The sequence below is a fragment of the Polypterus senegalus genome, chromosome 6, assembly GCF_016835505.1.
Source record: "Polypterus senegalus isolate Bchr_013 chromosome 6, ASM1683550v1, whole genome shotgun sequence".
Lineage (NCBI taxonomy): Eukaryota > Metazoa > Chordata > Cladistia > Polypteriformes > Polypteridae > Polypterus > Polypterus senegalus.
The window spans coordinates 162,946,341-162,971,707 of NC_053159.1; the positions used below are offsets into that span (position 1 = coordinate 162,946,341).

Sequence of the window (25,367 nt, forward strand, 5' to 3'; positions counted from 1 at the left end):
ACTCTAGCCTCCAAGCTCTAAGCTTCTGGCTTTGATTCCTTGCTGTGGTTTGTGTGCAGTTCCTCCAGGATTCATAGTTTCCTCATTACAGCCCAAAGACATGCTGTGGCTAACAGTAACTTGCCTTGGTGGATATCTGTGTGCCCAAAGACTTACTGGTATCTCATCCCAATGGCATGACCTAGTTAAAGAAATCATTTTCATCAGTATAATTCATGGATATAAAGTGGTAGGGAAATAAATCTTGTAATTGGTTAATGTAACAGTGAGTCATGTTGACTTGAGTTCAGTGAAATCAAAATGACCGCCCCTCAGTTGTATCCTTAAAGCTCTGGCTTAGCAACAAGAGCAGTTTCAATTCACTGGGTTCCTTCGCTCAGTTTTCAAAGAAATTTGATAGCTTTTTTTTTTTCTTTTGTAGAATATCTTTATCACATAAGGTACACGTCACCATGAAGGAATTTATTATTTTGAGATGGTTGTCCTTCTGATAGTTTCTTCCATCTTAGTAGAGGACTTCTAAAGCTCTGTTAGAGTAACAGTTGGGTTCTTGGTCATCTTACTGACCAAGACCCTTTTTGCCCAGTTACTCAGTTTGGCTGGACAGCCATATCTCCGAAGAGCCCTTGTGGTTCCAAACTTCTTCCATTTCACAGTTAATTGTGGCCACCTGGTAACAAAGCTTTACAAATGCTTTTATACCCTTCATCTGCCCTGTGCCTAACCTCAATCTGATCGCAGAGGTCATGAGGTTCTTTGGGCTTCATGGCTTGTTTTTTGTCCTAACATGCAGTGTGTGAGACATGCCCGAACACCATCAGGCAGACACCGCATCTTTGCAACAAGCACCTTTATTTTCTTCTCCATCAGAACAGTCCCGCACAACACACTGTGCTCCAAACACCTTTTCTCCAGGCTTCTCTCTCTGTCCTTGGACCGCCTTTCCTCTCTCCATGGGAGACTTGTCCCGCTCCCCTCCCGCTCCTGACTCTAGCTCCCAGACTGTAGGAAGGTGGGCCCTTTTATTCTCACCTGGATGTGCTCCAGGTGCTCCCTCCAATGTCACTTCCTGGTGTGGCGGAAGAGCACTCGGAAGCACTCCGGGCATCCCTGGAGGGATCCTCCTCCATCTTCCCGGGTGTGGTGGAAGTACATCAGTCCCGGGCCCTCTGAGACTCAGGGCGCCCCCTGGCGGTGGCCACGGGTCCCAATAGGCGTAAGCCTCCTTGTTCTTCTCCCGTGGTCCTCCTCTGATCCAGGGAGGTTGCCCCCTTGTGGCCCAGAGGACATATATGCCACCTTCCGGTCCTTCCAGGCGTCCCGGCCGGGTTGCAGCCCCAGCGACTCGCCACAAGTGTGAATAGTAGTTCCTTATATTACACAAGTGTGTGCCTTCCTAAATCAATTCAGTTTGCCACATTTGTACTCCTCTCCGCTCAAGTTCAAGGAGAATTAAAGCAAACTGGAATATAATATGGAGTGCCACAGCAAAGAGTCAGAATACTTACATGAATGAGAGATTTGAGTTTTTGGTTTTTAGTAAATTTGCACACCTTTCTGAAAGCATGATTTCACTTTGTCATTTTGGATTATTAAGTGTAGACTGATGGATACAAGTGACAAATTTATCTATTTAAAATTAAATCTACAACACAAAGTGTGCTGAAAGTGAAGGGGTCTGATTACTTTCTGAATTCACTTTACATGCATCAGTAACATTCTGTCATTCATAGTGTTGCATTGACTGCAGAGACTTAAAGCGTTGGCATCCTGGTAGTATCATACCATATGGGTGTGAAAGCAGAACCATCCACTGCCAAGGAATAAAAAAATGTGAAAACTCTGGCTCTTTGAAAATAATAAGATTTATATTCAAAGGAAAAAAAGGAGCTTTTAAATGAGACAAAAAAGTTAAACACAGGCTTTACCTAAAAGGCAACGCAAGCTGCACATCCACAATTTAATTCAGGAAAACGCAAAATTAACCAAAGAATCAAAGCCTTAAATCCACAATAATATTTACAAATGAAATACTCTGCAGTCAATAACAATGCTGATCCGGCATTTATGGCCCCCCTGCATGAACATGTGTGGGCAGAGGGTGGTCCTCCAACTGCATGCAATGGTGGCTCTGCCCCCTGAATCTCAGTCTTATAGGGACAGGGCACATAACTAAGCCAACAAAATGAAAAGAATACATACATAAGCAATGACAACAAAAATAATATTAAGATTACAAAAAACTAAATGATTGGTGAAATAAACTATTCAAAAACAACAGAAGTGAAAAAATAAAGAAAAATATACAGTACAGGCCAAAAGTTTGGACACACCTCCTCATTCAATGTGTTTTCTTATTTTCATGACCATTTACATTGGTAGATTCTCACTGAAGGCATCAAAACTATGAATGAACACATGTGGAGTTATGTACTTAACAAAAAAAAGTGAAATAACTGAAAACATGTTTTATATTCTAGTTTCTTCAAAATAGCCACCCTATGCTCTGATTACTGCTTTGCACACTCTTGGCATTCTCTCGATGAGCTTCAACAGGTAGTCACCTGAAATAAAACCATTTGAGGAGGTATGTTCAAACTTTTGGCCTGTACTGTACTTAATCAAGGCATTAGACTACGGCTGAAACCGAATCTCTCTTTTTTTTGTTTTGTTTTGGTCCAATTAATTAGGACTTATAATTAAGATTAAGTAATTAGGCTAAGTAAGACATGCTGAGTTCCCAGAGATTAGGTGGAGTTTAAATAGCTCAAATCTGTTTCCGTGGCCCAGGATCTCTGTTTGTTTTACACACATTTGATTTTTCCAAACAGGGTGAAAGATGACTAAACCTTTCATTACATTATGTGACTGTTCCTACAATTTTCAGATGTAGTCTTCATTTATATGAACACAGTGTATGCCCACAGACAGCATTTGAGTACTGTGACTCCCCCAGCGGCTCACTCATATTGCCCTCATCTGCTCCTAGAACTCTCTGCAACTTGCTACAACAGCAATACCAGACCATTTTTGGGGTGACAGGTGTGTCACAGAGCACTGAAGTACAACACATACAATTTTATCTGAATAACAATCAAACCATGTTGTTCATGACCATACAAATGTGGTTGGCTTCAAGTTTTACGATACACCTTCTTAATTTTTTCTTTCAAAAAGGAGTCCGCAGGCTAAAGAGGAGGAAGTGACTACCTGCATGCTCTCCATATTTGTTTGTTTTTGTGAAGGGTTTCTCTTGTTATTGGCATGCGTCATGCTGATAAGCTGACAAAATGAGGTGAATTTATGGTCCTTTAGCAGTGCAATGGGAGATTTGGAAAAATTCTGAGTACTTGTCAGGGAATCATAAAATTGGTCATCCCTGTGATCCCTGGTTGTGTAACATGGAACTTTCAGAGGAAACAAACTTCAGCAACTGCAGTTGTTAAATATGGCATGCTGTCTGACTAGAACTTGTGTCAAATCCTGTAGTATGATACCTGGCATTGTTTGACCTGATGAGTTTTTTTCTACTGCTAGAGTTCTTCACCACACTTTAGTATAAAAAATATTTTTTTGTTTATTAATGGAGAATACAGCTTAACCCAACCATACTATCTATCTCTGATCTAGTCTTGATCAACTGTTTATCATCAAAGTTACTTCTCACAACTTCAATTGGGATTTCCAGTATAATTATCTAAAGTTTCTTCTTTGTTTTTCTTTTACTGTTGAGTCAGAACATGGTCAAAGTTTTACTTCACAATTGCTTCTAGCCAATTTAACCTATACATTTGACTTCCATGTAATTGTCTTTGTCCCTGAGAGCTTTCCTTCAGGCTCTGGTAGCAAACATAAGAAGTTTGCCCTTCATTTTTATACATGGCTTTAAGCATGATGTCATGTGAATCAACCTCAAGGTTCGACGTGTTGTGCATTGTTAAATGCTTTTCTGCTCTCCACAGTAGTACACAGTGGTTATCTGAGTTACCATAGCCTTTGTGTCAGCTCGAACCAGTCTGCCAATCTCCTCTGACCTCTGTCATCAAAACTGTGTTTCTTTCATGGAACTGCTTCTGACTGGATGTTTTTTAATTTTCACAACATTTTTACAGCGTTAAAAACCCAGGTGATCAGCAGTTACAGAAATACTTAAACCTCAACAGTAATACCACGGTTGAAATCACTGAGATCGCATTTCTTTTCTCATTCTGGTGTTTGATGTGACCGTTAACTGAAGCTCCTTACCTGTATCTATTTGATTCTGTGCATTGCACTGCTGCCCAGTGATTGGCTTATTGGATAATTTAATGGAAATGCTGGTGTGGAGGTGTTCACAATAATTTGTTCATTGAGTGTATATCTGAATAAGGTTTTTGGAGTTATAAAACCTAATTTTGGCATCAGTTTTTTGATAAGAGATTTTTAATAATTAGAAGATATGTAAATAATATATATCACCATTTTTGGGTGATTGTGAGTTGCCATTTCTGTCATCAATTGTTATGGCATTGCCATGTAAAAACCCTGAGAGGTAAATGGAGCTGAAGTGTTGCCACAATCTAACTTTGTGGATAATTTAAAGAAATCTTTGCATGTTGTGTTTTAATGTTCTTGTTTAGCGCTTCAGACCTCTTTTTTTGTATAGACTTTAACTCCTGGTTTACCACTTTGGTTTAATGAAAGATAGATTCTTGATATTGAACTTTTATTGACACTTCTTTTCTTGGCCACCTCCATTAATCTGGTTTGCCTTCCTTTTTGTTGGAAAACATAACTGTTGTTTACTTTTATGATTTTATATTCTTTTGTAGTGTTTGAGTAAAGAACGCTAGCATGATATTCACCATGAGAGAATCCATACATTCATGCTTTACCCAGACCAGCTTATTCTAATTTAGTGTTGCAGGTAATGAAGAAGGATGTTGCTTTAAATAAAGACTAGTCAAAGAAGTAATTTTTACATGTTTTAGTCCAGCATTTAAGAAGTTAGACATTTCAGGTTCACATTTCAGTTACAGGTTGTTAGTACTTCAAGTGCTGCAAAAATAATGTCTCTCCACCTATTGTGTCATGTTATTTAGGTGCCTTAAAGGCAGTGAAATTCCTGTTTGTCCGTAATAAAGCAAGCAGATATTTATATTTGAATACTGAGACAGGACAAAGTGGGTATTGCCTATTCTGCTAGGCTTTACTGGCACACCAGGCTATCTGTACTTTCCCCCACTTGAGTTACAAACTAAGTGACTGAACTCCATCTTGTACCTGGGTCTGCCTGGACATCATCTGATAAAAAAAGGTATAAATCAGACTTCTTTCTAGAGCCCCTCTGCAGACTTCTTGAGCCAAAAGGTGTGAAATCTACTCAAACAAGAACAAACAGCTGTAAATGAGTGAATGAGGACACAGCAGTCTTGTAACTGGAAGTGACATAATCCAATCATGAAAGGATCTATCTTTCTTCATAAACTAGTTTCCATCATCCTATGCGGGGAATTCTGGCCACTTTGGCTGTCCCTGTGGAAAATCCACTCTCCAAAATGACAAACCTGTCTCAAACCCTTCTCTTTGTGAACCTGGGACCTTAGATCCAGTATGCCACGCTAAAGAGTGAGCCAGTCAGACGGCTGGGAAGCAGCCATCACTTCAAGGAGGGAACTTCAGAATTTAAATTCTTGCGCCTGAAAGAGTAATGCTTTTCCCAATGATATGGCAGATGACACAGCAAAGGGCCTAACTAAGGAAAGCAGTGCACATCACAGATAAACGACCACACAGCAAAGAGAATGAATGCACTCCAATGCACGAAGAATCCTCCTCTTCAATTCAGAGCAACAACAAAGCAAAAACTCCACAGAATATCGGACATCACCTTTGAAGACTTGGTATGGTAAAAACAGTTATCTGTGCCAAGATAAATCAGAACTCTACATAGCCAGCAAACAGCCAGCCTCTCTATGTGATATGTTAGTCTGTCTAGTCTGTCTGCGTCCTGTCTTGTATGTCAACTTATATATACAGGTATCATATTTGGGTAGCTCTCTAGTTTAGGTACTGCAAAAATGTATCTATTACTCTTTTAATATTGTGTTAAAAGACCTTGACAAACACGTCTTTGCATTCTCATAACACATACAAAGCATCAGTAAAGTGTGTCTTCATCTCTGCAATATGACCTGCTAACAAAACAACACTTTGGAGTGGTCTGAGGTGGCATAACTGGGATTAATTTCTCTTGATATTACATATCTAGTATAAGACCTATAAATCACTCTTATTAACAGGTAATTTTACCATCATGGCAATATGCCACACTGCACAGAGATTAATCACCCATCTCCTGGGGCCTCATCTATAAACAGTGCATATGCACAAAAATGTTGTGTGAGAACGTTTCTGGGTTCAAATCGCGATGTATAAAACCTAAACTTGGCATAAAGCCACACACATTTCCATGGTACCTCATGGCATACACAAGTTCTCCGCTCGGTTTTGCAAACTGACGGCACCCAGCATCAAAGCAGTGCTACTGTTCCTGTGTGGTTACCTTTCTTTTTCAGATCCACATCCCTGACGCGGCTTTATAAATACACTGAAATTCACCGCATATTGTTTATTAGTTTAATACATCTGATTGTAATTAACCAGTAACAATATAATGGTCCACGGAATGGTCAAACTATTCTAAATACAATAGCTGCTTTAGCGTTGTTACTCTCACTACACCTTCTTCTTCTTTCAGCTGCTCCCGTCAGGGGTTGCCACAGCGGATCTTCTTTTTTCATATTACTCTCACTGCACCACTCAGAGTATTTATATAACTGTATCTGAGTGAGGAGTCAGAGATCTACAGAATCTAAAAAAAGAAAATTAACGGTATACAGCATCAAGCACACGCTGCCTCAGCCATGCTGTCTGTTGAACTGCTTTCACACGGCAAACATTTCAAAGCCTTTCCTGTACGGACCTTGTGGTTCAGAAACAGTTTCATCCCAAGAACTATAAATGCACTCAATCAATTACTCCTTGTAGAACTGTTTGTACTTATAAGTAGAATTATCTCACTGTAAACTTGCACTACAGTTATAATATTGCACAACCTGAGCCACTTTATAAAGCACATATTTACATATGATGACAATATCATTTTTAAGATGAAATGCAGCAAAATAGGTTTATTATATTATACAGTTAAAACTTTAACTTCATTTAAATAATCTATATTGGAGCCAATCCCAGCCAACACAGGGCACAAGGCAGGAAAGAAACCATGGGACAGGTGACAGCCCACCGCAGTAATCTATATTGTTAATAATTAAATATGCCAGGACACGGTGCCACAGCGCAAGGTAGGAGTTTGTGCTCCGTTCACAGATTGCTCCTGCCTCGCACTGTATTCTTGCTTGTGCTGGCGCGACACTGGAAGGATAGATGGATAGAATAATTAAACATGTACTATGAAGATATTTCAGTGTTCCATAAAAGCTTTGAAGAATCGGCATTCTAAGCTTACAGATGGCTTAACGTCTATTACAGAGCTGATTTTATGACGATTAAGTATTTGGAGAAAGAAAAGTAAGGACAGGAATTGGGGGTTAGTACGTTTGAAAGACACAGTACTGCTACAATAAATTTCATTGAAGGTCATGCACGGCGCAGCAAGCATCTTGCATGAGACATGAACAATCACTGTGCCACCGTCTTCCCATGTTTAATAACATGCTTTAACTCCTAACATTATGAAAATTATATCACGTATACATCTCAGTATTTTAGTTATTCAGAGAGCTGTAATATCACAAATTTAATGGATTCTGTGTCCTGTCAGAGGAAGAGAAAGCCCGGAAGCACATAGTGATTCCTGCACATAGAGCACATAGAAGATCAAATATAAAACAAAGCATTTAACGTGCTACTTTAGTTATGATGGGATTTGAGAAACTAGTCAATTTAACGATTTGATGAAGTTTATGATGTTCTACTTTAATGACAAACTATGTGATTAAAGTGGAAATTTCGAGATTAAAGTTGACATTTCATGCTTTTTTCCCCCACTGTTTGCCTATTTTGTTTGGTCTGTACTCTAATAAGCTTTCATATGACACTCAGACAGTGGGCTACGACTCGCCTTTTCACAGCGACTTTGATATGTGAACTCTGTCACTCAATCAACTTCCTTTTGTTGTTTATATCACTGTTTAAACCAACAAATAGTACATTTTTTCTTGCCTCCACTTGGTATTCGCTGAAATTCTTATGTTTTCCCCCTGTGCTTTTCCCATTGTCTTTTCACAGAAGGCTGAGCTTAAGGGCTATTTATATTGATTTGCATATTCAAAGAGGCGTAATTCTGGGAGGAGTTGGGGTGGAACAGCAGGTGCGTGCACGTGCATTACTTTTCACGCTGACCAGGATTTATGTAGCGGAAGAACGTGGAAGTTTGCGTACACACAGATTTATGCATCTGGATTTTTCTGTGCGTATGCACATTCACGCTTTTGTGCTTAGGCCATGTTATAGTGTGAGTTCTACGCACGGCGTTATACATTTGGCCCCAGGTGTTTTACAAGTGTCATGAAGACCAAAAGACGGCTTTGTTAAGGTCTTTTTACATAAGAATAAATAAGTAATAGATTCCTCATGTAGCACTTAAACTAAAGTGTTACCCATATTTCTATACCATGGTGTACAGCAAGTATAAAGGCCAGAGACCTGCTTCCTACAACAGAGAAATTCAGGTAAATGAGCTACTGAATTAGTTAATCAATTATGTTCATTGCTGGAGGCGAGGCCGATAATTAACAGAGTTAAATCTCTCTTCTTTCCCACCTTATTATGACTGTCCCTAGGTAGAGAAGTTATACATTCCCACACTGTTTGGCCATGATTGATTGGCAGGCATCTAATAAATGTCAAGCAGTGAAGGTTCAAATCCCCCTGTGGCCCACTGTCAGTGACATCAGTTGCCAGAACTCCAATTAATAATAAAAGTGTATTCCCATTTGAGAAGGTGGAATGCAGGTATTGACAATGAAAGCCTTAATATTACGAATGACCCAATAAAATAAACAATATTAAAGTAAATGCAATAAAACAAATGAAATATTTTCAACACCTGCACCCCTAAATAGAGTAAACCAGTTATCAATAATGAATCAATTAACTGCATTTATGGGGTTTATTAGAATGGCCTGAGTAGCATAAGTTTTGTAGCTTTGCTGAACACTGCTACACTGAAAAGTCATTTTCTGCTAAAATAAATAAATATCAGCTAGACATTCAAACAAATAAACTTGTTTATAGTAAAGTGAAAAATGTCAGTGACAGCATCAATTTGAAACAAGGGTATCGTTAGTTTGGTGTCTTTGAAGTGGTCATGTTTCATCAGGACCAGATGCACAGTGCCAGCTTGGCAAATTATAAAAACAAAAGATGTTTTTAATGAAAGCTGGGCACTGTACTGCATGAGCTCTGAAAGGTCCTCACAGTGACTTAGCTAGCTGTGCGTGATTTTTGACTTTTGTAGTTGACATTCTGGGCCATTTCCTTGCTGACTTCACTTTCGAATGTCTCAATGGCTTCTTCTTTGTGTAGGCATTATATTTTTGTATTTATCAGGTTTTGTAATGTCTCATTCTTCATTTAAGGGTTATCTGTCAGTTCAGTTCAGTTTTTTTTTTCAGTACAGAGCCCTTCACAAAGGAGATGCCAACGAGCGTGCCAGCCCCTGTGGTTCCAAACTAGTTAAAGTGAATGGACGGATGGACGGATGGATGGATGGATGGGGGACATTTAGCAATATCTAACCATACATTTTCTAACCCATTTAAGCAGGTCAAGCTTAAAGGGAGACCTAGGCTATTCTGAGATCATCTGGGGTATAATGTATAATGGGGATTTAAGTTATACAATTATTTGAATATTGGGCTATACAGTAAATACATTTGACTTAAAATTTAAAGTTTTTTCAAAAAGCAGCAATCAGTCACATGAGAAAGTAAGATCAAACATGGCGACAGTAACAGAAATAACAGTTGAACATCAGTGTGTTACCGGAACATTCACACTCATAGTTTAGCAATCAACTGCACTTTGGGAGGAAACCCCTCTGAACATATGGGAAACATGCAAACTCCATACCAAGGTAACACAGCTGGAATTCAAGCCAATTTAAAATACTGTGAGGGGGTATTGTCACCCACTGCACCATCATTGAAATCTAATAATAGTAAAATTTGAAGATACATTTAAAAAAGGTATCTGTGTGTGTGTGTTCCACCAGAACTTTATTTCTGTTTTCTGTCAAGGTAAATTCCAACTCCTCACCATTCTGTAATGGGTGTACTGGGTACATAAAATGTATGGTTAGTTGGGTATTCACATTTCAAGTGGAAACATTATAGACAAATAAATAACGATGGATGCAATGCCAACCAGCCCCCTAAATGACAGGCAAGGTAATCATTATGTTCTATTAAAGGGAAGAGCCATAGATAAGATTGCTGTAATTGTACAAGTGGCTTAGCATCCAGGTGTGGTGTCCTTGCAGGACATCATATACGTAATTCACTTTTTATGCATTTTAAAAAGCAAAATCTAAGTGCTCCCTTAATTTTTTTTTTTTTGTTTTAATTGCTGACTGGCAAATGCCGCACTGTCGGCTTTACTTTCTGAGCGATGTCATATGATGGAATGTCTCTCTTTCCTCTGCCGCTAATTACAAGTCTCCAGATGAGCCTTTATTTAAGACTGAACCCGTTTGGGAATGACTTCATAGTGGTCTGGCTCTCAGTGCACCCAGTCGGTCTCTTGTGTGTGTGTGTGATTTTTTCTTTTGTGGTCGAGGCTTTCAAAAATGTCAAGATCTATGCGTGCCTTAGCTGCGGAGGCAGTGTGGAGTTGAACCAAAAATAAAACATGGTGAGCAAAGTGTTGTGTCTCTTCCTGAAAAACATCAAGGCACCTCACGGCTTTAGTATGTGGGTAAATACTAAAGGGTAGGCATGGTGATTGGCATAAAGTAAAATTTATGGTGGGTATTTAAGTTGATTTACATATTGAGTTATGCAATTAATAAATGTGAATTAAAATTAGACTGACACATTTTTTGAAAAGCAGATTTCAGCTGCATGAAGATAAACCAAATGAATAAGCTGAAGTTCAGCTACTCTACAAAATCCTACTGAGTATTGTTACGTATGTCTCCTGTTATTACCTGTGATCAATCAAGCCTCACATATTTATAATCGGGGAATCCCCCTGGACAGCTGTTTGTAATTCTTTTCCCAGCCCCCTCACGACTGATCACAGGGGGTGATCCAGTAACCTCTGACTTATATACACATTTTGGAGCATGTGCCCTACGAGGGAAGACATTGTCGTGGTCATCAGATTGGCCTTGTAGAACAAGAACATACTGCATTATGTTCATTAGTGTTCAAGCACAAATGCCATTGAAGCCAATGGAAAAGATAGGCAGTGTGGTGCAGTGATTAAAGCTTTGGACTTCAAACCCTAAGCTTGTGGGTTCAAATCCCGCTATTGACACTGTGTGACTCCAAGCAAGTCACTTCACCTGCCTGTGCTCCAGTTGGAAAAATGTAACCAATTGTACCTCAAAAGTTGTATGTCGCTCGGGATAAAGGTGTATTGGCCAAATAAATAAATGTAAATGTATTATAATTTGTTGCCACAGCTGATTTAACCTTTATGGATTACACCAACACTTGGCAGTGCTGTGTACAGTAATCCCTCCTCGATCGTGGGGTTGCGTTCCAGACCCCCCGCCCCCGCGATAGGTGAAAATCCGCGAAGTAGAAACCATATGTTTGTATGGTTATTTTTATATATTTTAAGCCCTTATAAACTCTCCCACACTGTTTATAAATATTCCCCGCAGAGTTATACAGCATAATCCCGTTGTATTCTCTTAGATATTAGGTAAGATTCACTGAAATTATGTATATAAACACACTGTTTATATACAGTAAAACCTAAATATTATTTTAAAGATATTGAGTGTCTCCGATATCACATGTTACAGCCATTACGATAGACAGGCCACCAGCAATAAATACGTACAATGCAAGAAAAATAGTATACAGTAAATGTGTGTACAGTGACACTAAACGTACGTACATGTACTAAGTACTGTAAGTAGAAAATTAATTATGGTTACTCACCAACAATGACTTGTCCGATAACAATGAGTTTTATTTTACTGCACAACAAAGGAGAGCGTTACAGCCCCTAAAGGAGCCCCTTCAGGCGATTGTGTAGCACTGCCGTTGTTCTTCTTCCGGCAGTCTTCAATCCAAATCCCTAAAGCAGATTCCATCCAGACTACTGCCTTATTACATCCACTTACAACTCGTTTTGCACCCTGGTTAAAAGGACACTGTGGCTGTAGATCTTATATTCCTTTCCTACTTTTTAAATAAAAAGAATCGTAGCCTTCAACAAATCCAAAACGTTTACCTTTTTGGCAATCGTTAACATCTTCCGTTGGTGCTTGGGCACGGCCCCTGAAGCAGTAGCAGATCGTTTTGGAGCCATAATGAAGGGCTTGACTATGCACAAAGATAAACACAAAAGAGCACAACTCTTTACACAGCGAAACACGTTGATGCTGAATGAGCGAGACGAGACTTCCTGGTTAACACCGCATTCAGCAGGCAGGAACTTAACTGCGTGCTCTGATTGGTTAGCTTCTCAGTCATCTCCCAATAGCGTCCCTTGTATGAAATCAACTGGGCAAACCAACTGAGGAAGCATGTACAGGAAGTAAAAAAGACACATTGTCTGCAGAGCCCGCGAAGCAGCAAAAAATCCGCGTTATATATTTAGTTATGCTTTCATATAAAATCCGCGATAGAGCGAAACCGTGAAAGTCAAAGCGTGATATAGCGAGGGATTACTGTATACACTGTAGATGTTTTACAATCATGGCCCTTATAAATTAATCTTAAATCACAATTTTGGCCATATACATTATCTTTGCAGGGCTTTGCTGCACATCTTTTTAGGCTACACTTCATTGTTTATCAAGCTGTGGTCATCAGTGCTGGCAACACTTGTCTATTACATTGCACAGTACATATATTTTGGTTTGTACTGGATATATTGCACACTATAACATTATACCTTAATATCTTGTGAACAGTGAATTAGATGGGGTGACACGGTGGCCCATGCTGTTGCATCATGGATCCAGCATCTATCCCACAGCTGCTATTATAATTGTTTTATGTTCTCTGCATGTTTGCATGTTTGCTTAGGTTTTCTTCTGTGCCCCAGTGCGGGTTGTGTGTCTGTGTCTGCTGTGTGTGTGAGAGAAAGAGAGGGAGAGTGGGTCTAGTAATGGACTGGCAACCTGGCCCAGGATTGTTTCTTGCCTTGCAACTAGGTCCCCATAACCAAAATCTGGATCGGGGTTTTGATAATATGTATTTTGAATGCCAAGGAGGATAAACAGGCATATCCCAACTGAGATGGAGGGTAGTTTTTTGACAGTCTGGGAGGCCATAATGGAAGGTCTCTGTAAATGAAAGCACGACCCAGCTGCAATGCCTTGTGATTCTCATCTCCATTTGGATAAGGGAATAATGGATGGACTGGTTGAAGCTAGATACCAGGAGCTGTTCATTCCCCCACATGGGAGGTGGCAGTGTTTGTCTTGGCTGATCCCAGTTTGGACACCCACAGGGTTTTAGTGGACCTGGGTGCTGCCAGGAGATGATAGTCCTGGCCTCTACATAACCGGGAAGTGCGACCAGCAGCCAATGCCATAATACTGGAAGCATTCCTGGGTCCAACAACTCAACCCCTGATCTACTACACCCAGCTCCTGATCTTTTAGTTCGTCATATACTGTATACTATAGCCCCTGATCAATGTTACACCATTATATAAACATGCATGATAATGCTCTTTGATATACATGTAAGACCACGAGTGACAATTGCAGAGGAGGCTAAGTCCCTAGTACATGCAAATCCTAGAAATGCCCCTGGACCAACAGATTCAGTTTAAAATTAACAGGTTTCCCATGAGCTGCTCCATTGTAATGCACATTGGCATCTACAGACCACTCCCTGCCCTCCGAAATGGCTTACATGCACGTTTGCTTACTTTGAACAGGGATAACCCACCTTACCTTCCCACAGTCCTATATTTTAAAATGTTTATATATACATTTGCATCTGTGGACTTTAACATGGGACCATATACAATTGACGAAAAAAAAACATGAAAATAAATATTTTGGAGAATGAACAAATCCTGGAAAAAAAAACCAATTTAAATCTATTACGTAGTTTTCTCGTTCGCTAGCTAAGCGGAGGTAAGATACACTCCCCGAGGCTGGTGCGTGAGTGAGGAGAGCCTTGCCTCCCTCCCCTTGGTATGCTGTGTCTCTCTCAGATGCGCAGAAATAAATCGGTACTGGACGTGAACTATGATACTTAGCAAAATGAGAGAAGTCGCAAAATCAACTGGTATGTCCAAGCAAATTATAGAAAAAAACCTGATCTAAATCCGTTAAGTAGTTCTTTTGTAAGAAAAGCAGATAGACAGACAGACAGGCAGATGTTGGATTTTATATATATATACAGTATATAGGGATATTATTACTTTACTTGTAGACTTCGACTTAGTTCTTCCTGTGCTGGGCGGCACATTGGGCGCCAATCTATTGCCATCGACCTTGGTCAGCAACTGTGACCTCGGATTCATCCCATTCCAAATTGACTGCATGTATGCCTTCGAGAAAAGTTCACTGCCAGGTTTGCCTTGGTTTCCCAAGTTCTGTTTCTCATGCACTGGCATCCAAAGCATGTTTTGGTAGGCGTTCTCGGGGCACGCGTAGAGTGTAGCCCGTGAACTGAAACCAGTGTTCAGTGACAATATTGGCTAGAGTGTGATGGACAGTTTGACAATATGCTTGTTCATTTATGATGTAGTCACAATGTGAGATACAAAGGATCCCTTGGAAGCACTGTTGCTGGAGCACGTTCAGGTGTTTTGCGATTGTTGCACTTGCCTTCCACATTTCACTGGCGTAGAATGAAGGCGAGTTTTAGTTGGTAGGGCGATGTTGTTGGATTTCTAGATAGGCCTCAAGTGGCGCATAACACTCATCGCCTTTCCAATGTGACATAGGATGTCTTGGTCGGACCCATCCTCTGTTGCCACAATGCTACTGAGGTAGGTGAAGTGATACACTTCCTCAAGGCATTGTTGTCCAACAGAGACAGGGGTGCTGACATCAGAATACCCTACATGTAGAATCTTGCTTTTCAATGCAGTGATTCACAGTGCAACTTTTGCTGTCTCATACTTCAATGCCGCTGAGCGCTAGCTGAGTGGCTCCGAGCAAGGCAATATCATTGGTGAAGTCCAAGTCTGCAAGCCATGGACCATCTCGTCGTGGCATGCCAAAGTCGCCATGAATAAGAAAGCATTGCATGATGTAGTCCATGGCCAGGTGGAGGAAACGATGATAGCACACACTCTTGTTGCACGCCTGTATCGATCTGGAAGAAATCAGAGATACTGTGGTCTGTGCAAACACAGCAGCTCAAGTAGTGGTAGATATTTCGGAAGATGTCGACAAATCGCTGAGGGACGCTGTACGAGTATGTAGTCTTCCACAGTGTTGCTCAAAGGATACTATCAAAATCCTTAGTAAAGTCGGAGAAATTGTTCGACAGCTTTTGCCATAGCTCGATACTCTGTTTGATAATTGTCCACAGAATACCTGTTTAGTAAAACAAGCACAATGGTTCAGTGGAAGAATAGGAAGGGAACAGAAGTGTAAAATGGGAAAAGGGAATCTCTATCACCTGGGCATGGCTAGACATTGGATGTTTTCTCATTTTGTATACAGAGAGAATATTTTATTCTATGAGCCATTTCACATTCTACTTGCTTTATAATCATTTGGACTGTTTTATTAATTTGTTTACTATTTTGTTACTTTAAAATATTTACAGTAGGTCAGTTTTTATTCTAATTCTTGTTAAACATTATCATCTTACACTGTCATATACCCTTTTCCACCCTATCTAAATGCCTATTCTTTGTTCTTAAACTAGTCTTTGCCAGTGTTGCTCAGACTTATTTAAAGTTAATAACCCACAGAGTTGAATTTTGCATTTGGTGCTGCTGAGCTGCAGATGGCAGTGCTGCTCAAGATGTGCAGAGCCCAGATCACCAATGTTCTCTTCTTAATATGGATGCTAAGTAAACTGTCTTTTTTATTTGCTGTCTGTTCTTCATGGTTAATTGTTTTGCTACATGGCTGTCTCTTACTACAGACACAGTTACAAACAGGTCACTGAAAAATGTGCGTAATGCTTAAACTGCCATTGGCCTAGGTGTTAAAGCAAGTACAGTCAATGAGAGAAGATAAGAGCCTGGAGTCTGTTCTGGTCTAAATTGTCTGAGGGAGGTCATAGGTCATTAGTTGGAGCCCCTTTATCTTTAACCCTTCAAATGCCAAAGGGTTGTTTGTTTTTGTCTTTTTTTTAAGCTCTTACATTACACCATCGCTCACTCCCCCAAATAGCCTGACACTTTTTGTCTCATTTTTCTAGATAATTTAGGAAGAGAGGTTTGCAAATTAGAACAGACCACCATTCATTCTCTTTTGCTTATTTAGTTAAGTGATGGCTAATTTGTCCCACTATCTCACCCAGTCATTTCCTAAAAGATGTCATAATACCCACTTGCACATGACTGGATAGTTTTCTTCTATACATTATATCCATGAACAGAAATTTATATATTGAATACACATCTTGTCCTTTTTCTGCCTTTGGCCTGTAGTGTCTTTAAGAAATCTAACACAATCAGCTTATCAGTACCTATTTGGTATAAAGCATATCAGTTATTCATCCCTTTACTGATACTGGCCTTTCTTTTTTCAGCATTGGGATGAGGACAGCTGAAGCCTTATTATCCCAGACACGGTAATAAAACAGGCCCAGGACAAACTGCCAGTCTTCTTTCAGGTCCATTTGTGCACTCACAAAGAGACGCCAGTCTACTCAGCAGCATGCTTAGGATTTTTATAAATGTCTGCATTTATTAAACATCTAAAATAACCTTTTGCTTACCAAGTTGTTGACCTCTTTATGGAAGAAAAAGAGTGAGGGACAGCAGGAGGATCTGTGGCAGGCTCCTGATGAACAACATAAGAAGACATTATTCATGAGATATCCCCATGTAATATTCTACTAAGTGCAACTGTGCGACTTTCGCAATATAAGCTGTTACTTTTGTGCTTGCCCTTCTAGTTTTAAAACTGCATAAAATAAACTATTCTACGCAGTAGTTTGATTATATTTTTAATTTGTTTTGTTTCTTCTTAATTTCTCTCTTTTGCCCCCTTCACTCAAAAATAATAATTCACAGAACATGGATGAAGTTGAAAAGGTAACTAGGACAGACCATTCACTCTTCCAAGCTTTGTTTGGTTAGCTAATAACTGGAAGGAGTTAAAATTATAAGTGTCCCACAGGAAATGAATCGGATAAGATAACTGAGTAAATCAAAGAGCAGCATAACAAGAGATCAGATGTTTGGCTGTGCCTTCCAGTGATGTAGCAGAGGCTTAATTTTAAACTCCAATCCCAGTGTTTTTAACTGCGCACGCAGACACACACACACACACACACACACACACACACCATGTATGACTTAAGTCTACAGAGCACTGGCAGGTGAAGCAATTTGCTCTGGTCACACAATCAGACAGCTGTGTGTCCTGAACCCGTGACCTCCTGATCAGATTTCTTATCCTGAAGCTCAGGGTTTACTTAGATATTAAAGCATAATTCTCTTCATACTCGCTGTCGTTCACTTACCTATTGATGCTCCCGTCCTGTCTTGAGATAAACTCTTAAGATGGTGCACCTTTCTTTGTCAACAGAATTAATAAGTAGCCTAAAGAAGAGTTAGGTGTAGATGGACATTTTATGTAAAAAGAAAGTCTTTAATGAACGCGACCCTACTAAGGCACTGCAGAAGACCATGGCTTAGACTGAATGCAAAGAGATGAGGAAGTGACAGCGTGCAGCTCACAGTTCACAGATACAGTTGCTAAGGAGAAATATCTTCAGTTGTACTGTGCGTCACTATTTGGGTAAAATGCTCGATAGTCGAGAGTGGTGAAGGGTGCTAATGCCCAAGGCTTTCTGTTTATACCTTTGTCTCTTAAGTGCCGATATCAAGAAAAGTGCAGCACTTTCTGCTAATAGGGACACCCATTCTGCTTTCGGGTGAGTAAATGTCTCCTTTTTTATTTTATTTTTAATAAACTATTGCACTCAGCCTGTTTAAGAGAGAGGAAAGTTCCCAAGAAGCTAATTGCTCTGGTTTCCTGCCACAGTTTACATTCCAAACGTGTGCCTAAGTTTCTCTGCGGCTTTGGAGACTTATCCCAGGGGGAGGGGGGTGGGGGGGGGACGAGGTAGAGAATGGGCAAAACAGTTAGAAGGAGAGACAAGAACTCTGCCGAGCCTGAAAGTGCAGAACCATTGTGATCTGACAAGAAATATTCAGATTCCAGAGCTCAGGTCCCATCTGGAAAAACTTAATCTGAGCAGCATTCTTTCTCACTGCAGGTCCGTTCAGGAAGCCAAAATATGTAGAAAGCCCCAGAGTTCCTGCGGATGCAGTTGTTTCAGCTTTGAAAAAAGTATCGGACACCAAGGAGCTGTCCCAAAATGGTAAGGACTCCGTTTATTTTGGACAAGCGCAATTTTGAGTGTGTGTATATGTGTGATATAAAGTGCACAAACGCATACAGTTTCTTCTGTGTATACTGTGCATTCTATGTATAGTGCATCTGTAAGTGTATATGTGTGTGTATACAGTAAATACCTATCTATCTTTCTCTCTGTGTGTGTTTTTTATATATATATATATCTATATATCTATATATATACACAGAGATAGAATAGATAGTGTGTGTAATTGTATATTTTATTTGATCCTCCATTATAAACAACTTTTAACAGTTTGCATGCTACAAAACTTAATAAAAGCCTTTGTAACATGATTATCATGTTTCAAGAGTTTTTTTTAATATTTTTGTTTATGGAATAGAAAGTACAATGCTTGTAGACTGTTAATAGCTAGTTTATAATGGATACCTAAATTGCAGTGTGCCCTATTTATAGCATTACATGCACACTCTATACTGTATATAGGATATACATACACTATATAAGTTTTGCTTATACTATGATTATCGATGTATTGTTTAGCATGCAGTATATCTAAGTTCATGCCTGAAATGTATACTCATTTTACATAGTATCCTTCCCTATACAAAGTGAGAATATAAGAATATAAGAATTTCCATAAATTTGATATGGTTTCCTCCCACAGTCCAAAGACATGCAGGTTAGGTGCATTGGCGATTCTACATTGTCTCTAGTGTGTGCTTGGTGTGTGTATGCCCTGCAGTGGGCTGGCGCCCTGCCCAGGGTTGGTTTCCTGCCTTGTGCCTTGTGTTGTCTGGGATTGGCGCCAGCAGACCCCCGTGACCCTGTAGTTAGGCTGTAGTGGGTTGGGTAATGGATGGATAAATTTGATATACAGTGTTTTTATGTATGTATACATATATAGTATATACATGTGCATATGTATGTATATCTGTGTAATATATGTATGCTTGAACATCAAAATTCTTTTATTGTATTTGTGACTGTTTAATTATAATATATACATACGTGCGTTTATGTGCAAAAGATGTAGTACTAGGGTGTTGTACTGTGTTAGCCATTATGAATGCAATGAGAAGTCAAGCAAAATGACACCTTTTATTGGCTAACTAAAAGATTACAATATGCAAGCTTTTGAGGCAACTCAGGCCCCTTCTTCAGGCAAGATGACAAGATGTAAAGATGTTGAGATAACTATGCAGCAGGCACATGTGTACTGTATATGACTACTGTATATAAATATTTGTGACTCTGTACAAATAAACTCCATTGTGCTATGTAAGTATACGCATAGTTATCTTTCTAGAGAAACAGTCAGAATATTTAAACTTCTATATTCCAAAACCTGTTAATTCCATTAAAGTATACGCATAGAAAGTATTCTTGTATGTAGTTGTGGCAATGCATTCTGAATTACAGAAGCTATAAAAATGAACTTTTGACATACCAACACAACTACGTATTATGTATTTCACAGTAATATCACTAGTGTCTGGTATTAGGCCTTGTTTGTACCAAAAGAGTGGAGTTTGGAAATTAGATTTTTAAGACTATGTGTATGTATTCCACAGACTTTTTATAGATATTATTTGGATATATACTATATATTATCAACGTATATAAAGATACCAAGGAGTAATTCTTTTAATAGTGCTCAAATTTATAGGAGAAGTTAAGGTCAAGAGGCTTCTGGCGCTGGACTTTCTAATAATATTTTACTGAGTAACAAATGGCCTTACGGTTCCAATAACCAACAGCTTGTGTGTTCTGTGGAATATCACCGTGCTTTTGTTTTTTTTTGTCTCATTTACATAAGGAAATTAGTTATAAAACAAATCTTTAATTTGCTGTGCCAGATTGTTGTTTTGGAAGAAGGTGAAGCTGTAACATTTCGGTGTTTAATTACTTGCATGACAGTGTGTTTACTCTGAAAATGTCATCAACAATAGCGGCAAAGTCTTTTCCTTCAGTTGTGTTTTGTCAATACTCGTTTTCAGTCTTTCTGTGATTCAGTGCAGTATGGATATTAGAGCATATGTTTGCATGTGCAATTAATTTAATTTTCAGTGATTAAAATGTTAAACAACTTGTGTTTCATATGGCTAATGTTTTAATTATTTATAAGTAGTACATTGTATTTAATTATGCGAGGTTGTTCCAATGAAGCTGTGCTATTTATAACGACAAAGTAGCTGATAGTTTAAACAGTGGTTTAATTTCTGTTTCATTCAAATTATCTTTAACCATCCAACAGAAAGCAGTAGCAGTAGATGTTGAATGTGTGCATTTTCAAGCTCAGGTTTATTTTCATGTGTTCACAGTTGCTTGACTCCTGCAGACTAATGACAGTTGGGTAATAAAAACAGCAGGGACGAGACTTACTTCAGACATCAGACTCACTGTGTGTGTTTAGATGTGTATAGTTTATATATATATATATATATATATATATATATATATATATATATATATATATATATATATATATATATATATATATATATATATATATATATATATATATATATATATAAATAAAAACAGGTATGACCAATTAAGCAATTATAGCGTCACTGCGCAGTTGTTTTGTAGCTTCATGTCCCTGAGTTTTACCTTTGACCCTGGTGTTTATGTGTTAAGGGGTATAGTTCTGTATAACAAGAATACATACAACTGTTGTTTAAAATCGCATAAGTAACAAGCAAAAACTGATTTTAAAAAGTCTAGAGAATGTAACTTGCACTCATGCTGTGTAGGCATCAGTTTTAGGTGGAATGGGTAACCTTAGGGTGTAAATATTCTGAAACTTGTAATCTAAATTGCAAATGTGGAACATGAAAAATCCTAATATGACTTCTGTATCTCAGAACACTTCAAAAAATGACTGATGTCCAGAAAGCTAGTGCCATCTGGCTTGTTTGGCTGCCTTTCTCTCGAGTTGGAGATGTAAGCGGCGCTGAATATGTAATCTTTGATAATGGGAACATGAAAACAAGTCTTTGATGAGAACAGGCTGTCCACCTAGTGTGACTCGTCAGTTTCTAGGCCTGCTGCGGGCATTAAGCACAGAGGGTTATGGAGAATCAGTGAAGGTTTATTTTATAAAGCTCCTTTCCGGACGACGATCAGCTCTGAACAAAAGATAAATTGTGGAATACGCTCCATGTACAAAGAGTGGATAAAATACTGCAAAGTCAGCCCTGGCAGTACTCTATACATAAAGCAGGAGTAAATTCAGACTATTCTTAAATATCTTTGTTCATAGAAGACCAGCTTTAAGTGTGAGCACAGATTTATAGCACTACAAAGGTCCAATACCTTGTAACATAACCTTTTTAAAGCAAATATATCCTTAAATGCCCGCATTCATTAGTTTTAAATTTTTATCAAATGGAAATTAAGGAAACATTAATTTAGCCAACATAAAATATGTCCAGTTTGCAGTGGATACAATAAAAAGAAAAAAAATTACTAAATAATAAAGTTATGGGAGAAAATCAATTTTTAGAGAGCTGTTGGTTCTTTGAGAACTTCAGTGAAACTTTGCTTAGCCTCGGCCTGTTGACTGCTGGGCCCTTCCATGGCCCTGTTACAGTATAGGATGCTGCATGTTAACTTATAGAATTATGCTTCAGTCCTGTGAATGACTTTACTGATACATCAGGACGTGCAATCGACCCATTTACAGATGTCTTCTGTCCAAATGAATCTACCTGTATTGTTGTTTTCCTGTGGAATAATTCTTTTCAGAATTCGCTGACTTTGCAACAGTTAGAATTTATGCTTGAAAATACCCTGTGTGTAAACATGCAGTAAAATCACAAGTGTTAAACAAATTCTCATAATGTTAATGAAACACTTAATAGTGTATACAGTGTGGTAGATAGGGGGCACTATCGCTCCCTTGAACCCCTGTCCACGACTCCAAACACCAGGTAAAAGTCCCAATAATGACTTTATTAATCTTCCACAGTGCACAAAGCACCCTCTCCTCCACAATACTCATACAAATCACAAATAATCACTAAGAACCAATCCTCCAACTCCCAGATGCGTTGCCACCCTTCCACCCAGCTCAGCTCGCCATCTGGGAGCTCCCACAGTCCTTTTATATCTCCTGACCCGGAAGTGTTCTCCATCCCCAGGCCATGTGACTCTCAATCCCTTCCGGGTCAGGTACTGTACAAGTTCTTTTCTTCACCCCGGAAGCACGTCATTCCTCTTGTCCACGTGTGCTTCCGGGGCGTAGGGAAAATATCCATTACTCCTCCCTGCAGCGTCCCCTAGTGGCCCCCATGGCATCCAGCAGGGCTGTGCATAAAAACTCCATTGTCCATGATGCCCTGCTGGTCTTCTGGGGACCTCCATGCTGCAAGGAGGGCTCCACCTGGCGGCTTGGAGGTATTGGCCAGGATAAACGGCCGGTCATCCTCCACAACAGTATATGAAAAACTTGTGTTCATATGGACACTTTAATTGTTAATTAACTCTTCATATGCTGGGGATTTGACTTGCATTGGGCCTTCATTTACATTGTGTTCAGGACCCTTGGTAAATATTTTTACAAAGTCACTGTCTCCCTGGGTACATTCCATAGGACTGGCAAATAGCAAATGTTATTCCATTATATAAAAAGGGTTATTGGACAGATCCTAGTGACTATAGGCCAGTAAACTTGATGTGCATCATGGGTAAATTAATATAAGGAATTATTAAGGAAAAGATTGAGAAGCACATGGCAAGAACAGGACTGTTAATGAGCAGTCAGTAAGGATTCAGATGAGGGAGGTTGTGTTTCATTAACATGCTGGATTCTATGAGTAAGTAATGAAAAGATGAAATCAGAGTGTTGCATATGATATTATTTATCTTATCTTTCAAAAAGGTACTGATAAGGTACTGCATGAGAGGTTTAGCTTCAAAATATGGGGCAAGAAATCTTATCAGAATTAAGTGAAGTTAAGAGTGGTGTCAGTCAGGGGTTAACGCTGGGGCCACTGCTAATCGTTTGGGCTTCAGAGTTGCACAGGAGACAGCCAGGAGTGAAATTGGCTAACAGACTTTTTATTCATGTGCTTGACAAAGTATTCTTTGGAGCTTTATTCAAACACACAGTAAACCTGACAACCTGACTGAGGCTGAACTCTCCATACCTGTTAACCCTTCGTATAGCACCAGCCCTCTCAGGCAGCACACTATTGGCTATCAGTTAAAGGGGAAAGCTTGACTGTGTTGGAAAGTCAGCTCACACTTGCTATACTTGACATGCTAAGTGATTCTCAGTTGTTTAAATTGACTTGGTCATGCGATAAGATCAGCAACATACCTTACGGCTAGAAGTCATGTAATGTGACATCAGCTTTAGTAATTGCAAAAACTGTGTATTGCTGCAATCATAATAACTAATACATAATTGTGTCTTGCAACAAGCCCTCTGTAAGATAAATTAAATGCTAAACTATTAAGTCTGATTTAAATCCTGAATCCATTGGGTAACAACTAGAAGTATATTCTAGTTATAACTAGTATTTGGTTAATTCATCCAGAGTGATGACTCTAGTTTTATTTATCCCAGCAATCATAAGGAGACCTGTGGATGTGGGATTGTATGGTACACTCAAAAGTGAAGGCATTAATACGTTCTTTAAGGTAAAGAGAGATAAAGCCATTTGCAGCTTTATAGCTAGATGTGTGTTTTGGCAGCTTTTTAAATTAGCTGCACGTCAGAAATAGAAGGATTTCAGCTGTCACTGAGTGTATTAATTTCATTAATCTTACAGTATATTACATAAATTAAAGAAAACCATTCTTAAACATGAGTTTTGTACATGCTAACTAAAGTTTCTTAAATTGATGAAAGGTGTATTTTGTTTTATTAGCTATAAATAGTACAGTGTCCAGAAAACCAAAGGACCAATAAATGTTAAAAATAACACAAAAATTATTACTGGATTCAGTTAACATTCAAGCCGTGTAATTTAAAGCAGACAATACTTCCGAAATTTTCAGAATTTCCACCTAATATTGCTGCTTTTTTATTATTATTATTATAGCATTATATATTATTAAGAGCTGAAGAATAAGAATTTATTGCTTATTCAGTATTTTATCTTATGCAAATTATTAATATTGCAATAGGAGAAGTATTATTCATTTTCTTGCATAAATATATATGAGTGTCATTTTCTTATAAGTGAAAAATTAATATTTTATTTCCAGACATCTTACCCTAAAAGCATGTATAGGGAGAAAGCAGAATTGATTTAAGCACTCGACCTCAAGGACACCACATCAGAGTTCAGACAAGACTGATGGAGTACCATCAGCAGACGTGAACTCCTGTTATAAACAAATTAAAGCTCGGCTTAAATCTGAAAGCCTTGCACGTGGAAGTATGCCCTGTTTTGGCGCGGAACGTGTTAATTTGATATGACGGTTGGGAAGCCAGACAGGTTTTTTAAAATATTGTCGACAAGATTAGAGTTGGGAGGCAAAGGTTTTGTTTTAACACTTTCGAAAGGAGACATAAGATTGAAATACATTTATAATTCTTCCAAACATTGGGATCTACGCCTGACTGGTTTAATAAATGTCTGACAATGGCTATTTTGAACACAATTGGAATAGTGATGGATAATG

General features: G+C 38.8%; 1 protein-coding gene and 1 long non-coding RNA gene across 5 annotated transcripts in view; one reads left to right on the plus strand and one right to left on the minus strand.

Moving 5' to 3' along the window:
- LOC120531758 (protein TANC1-like) overlaps positions 1-25,367 on the plus strand; it is a 539,293-nt gene that overhangs the window by 193,128 nt on the left and 320,798 nt on the right. For all 4 annotated transcript variants that reach the window (XM_039757454.1, XM_039757458.1, XM_039757456.1 and 1 more), the window contains exon 5: positions 18,624-18,728. In XM_039757454.1, the coding sequence (XP_039613388.1) occupies positions 18,624-18,728 (105 nt within the window). The remainder of the gene's footprint in view (positions 1-18,623; positions 18,729-25,367) is intronic.
- LOC120531760 lies at positions 15,433-17,898 on the minus strand. Its single transcript, XR_005634154.1, has 3 exons — positions 17,865-17,898; positions 17,115-17,179; positions 15,433-15,754 (listed from the first exon to the last, which is right to left on the minus strand). It is a non-coding gene; the product is annotated as an uncharacterized LOC120531760 (long non-coding RNA).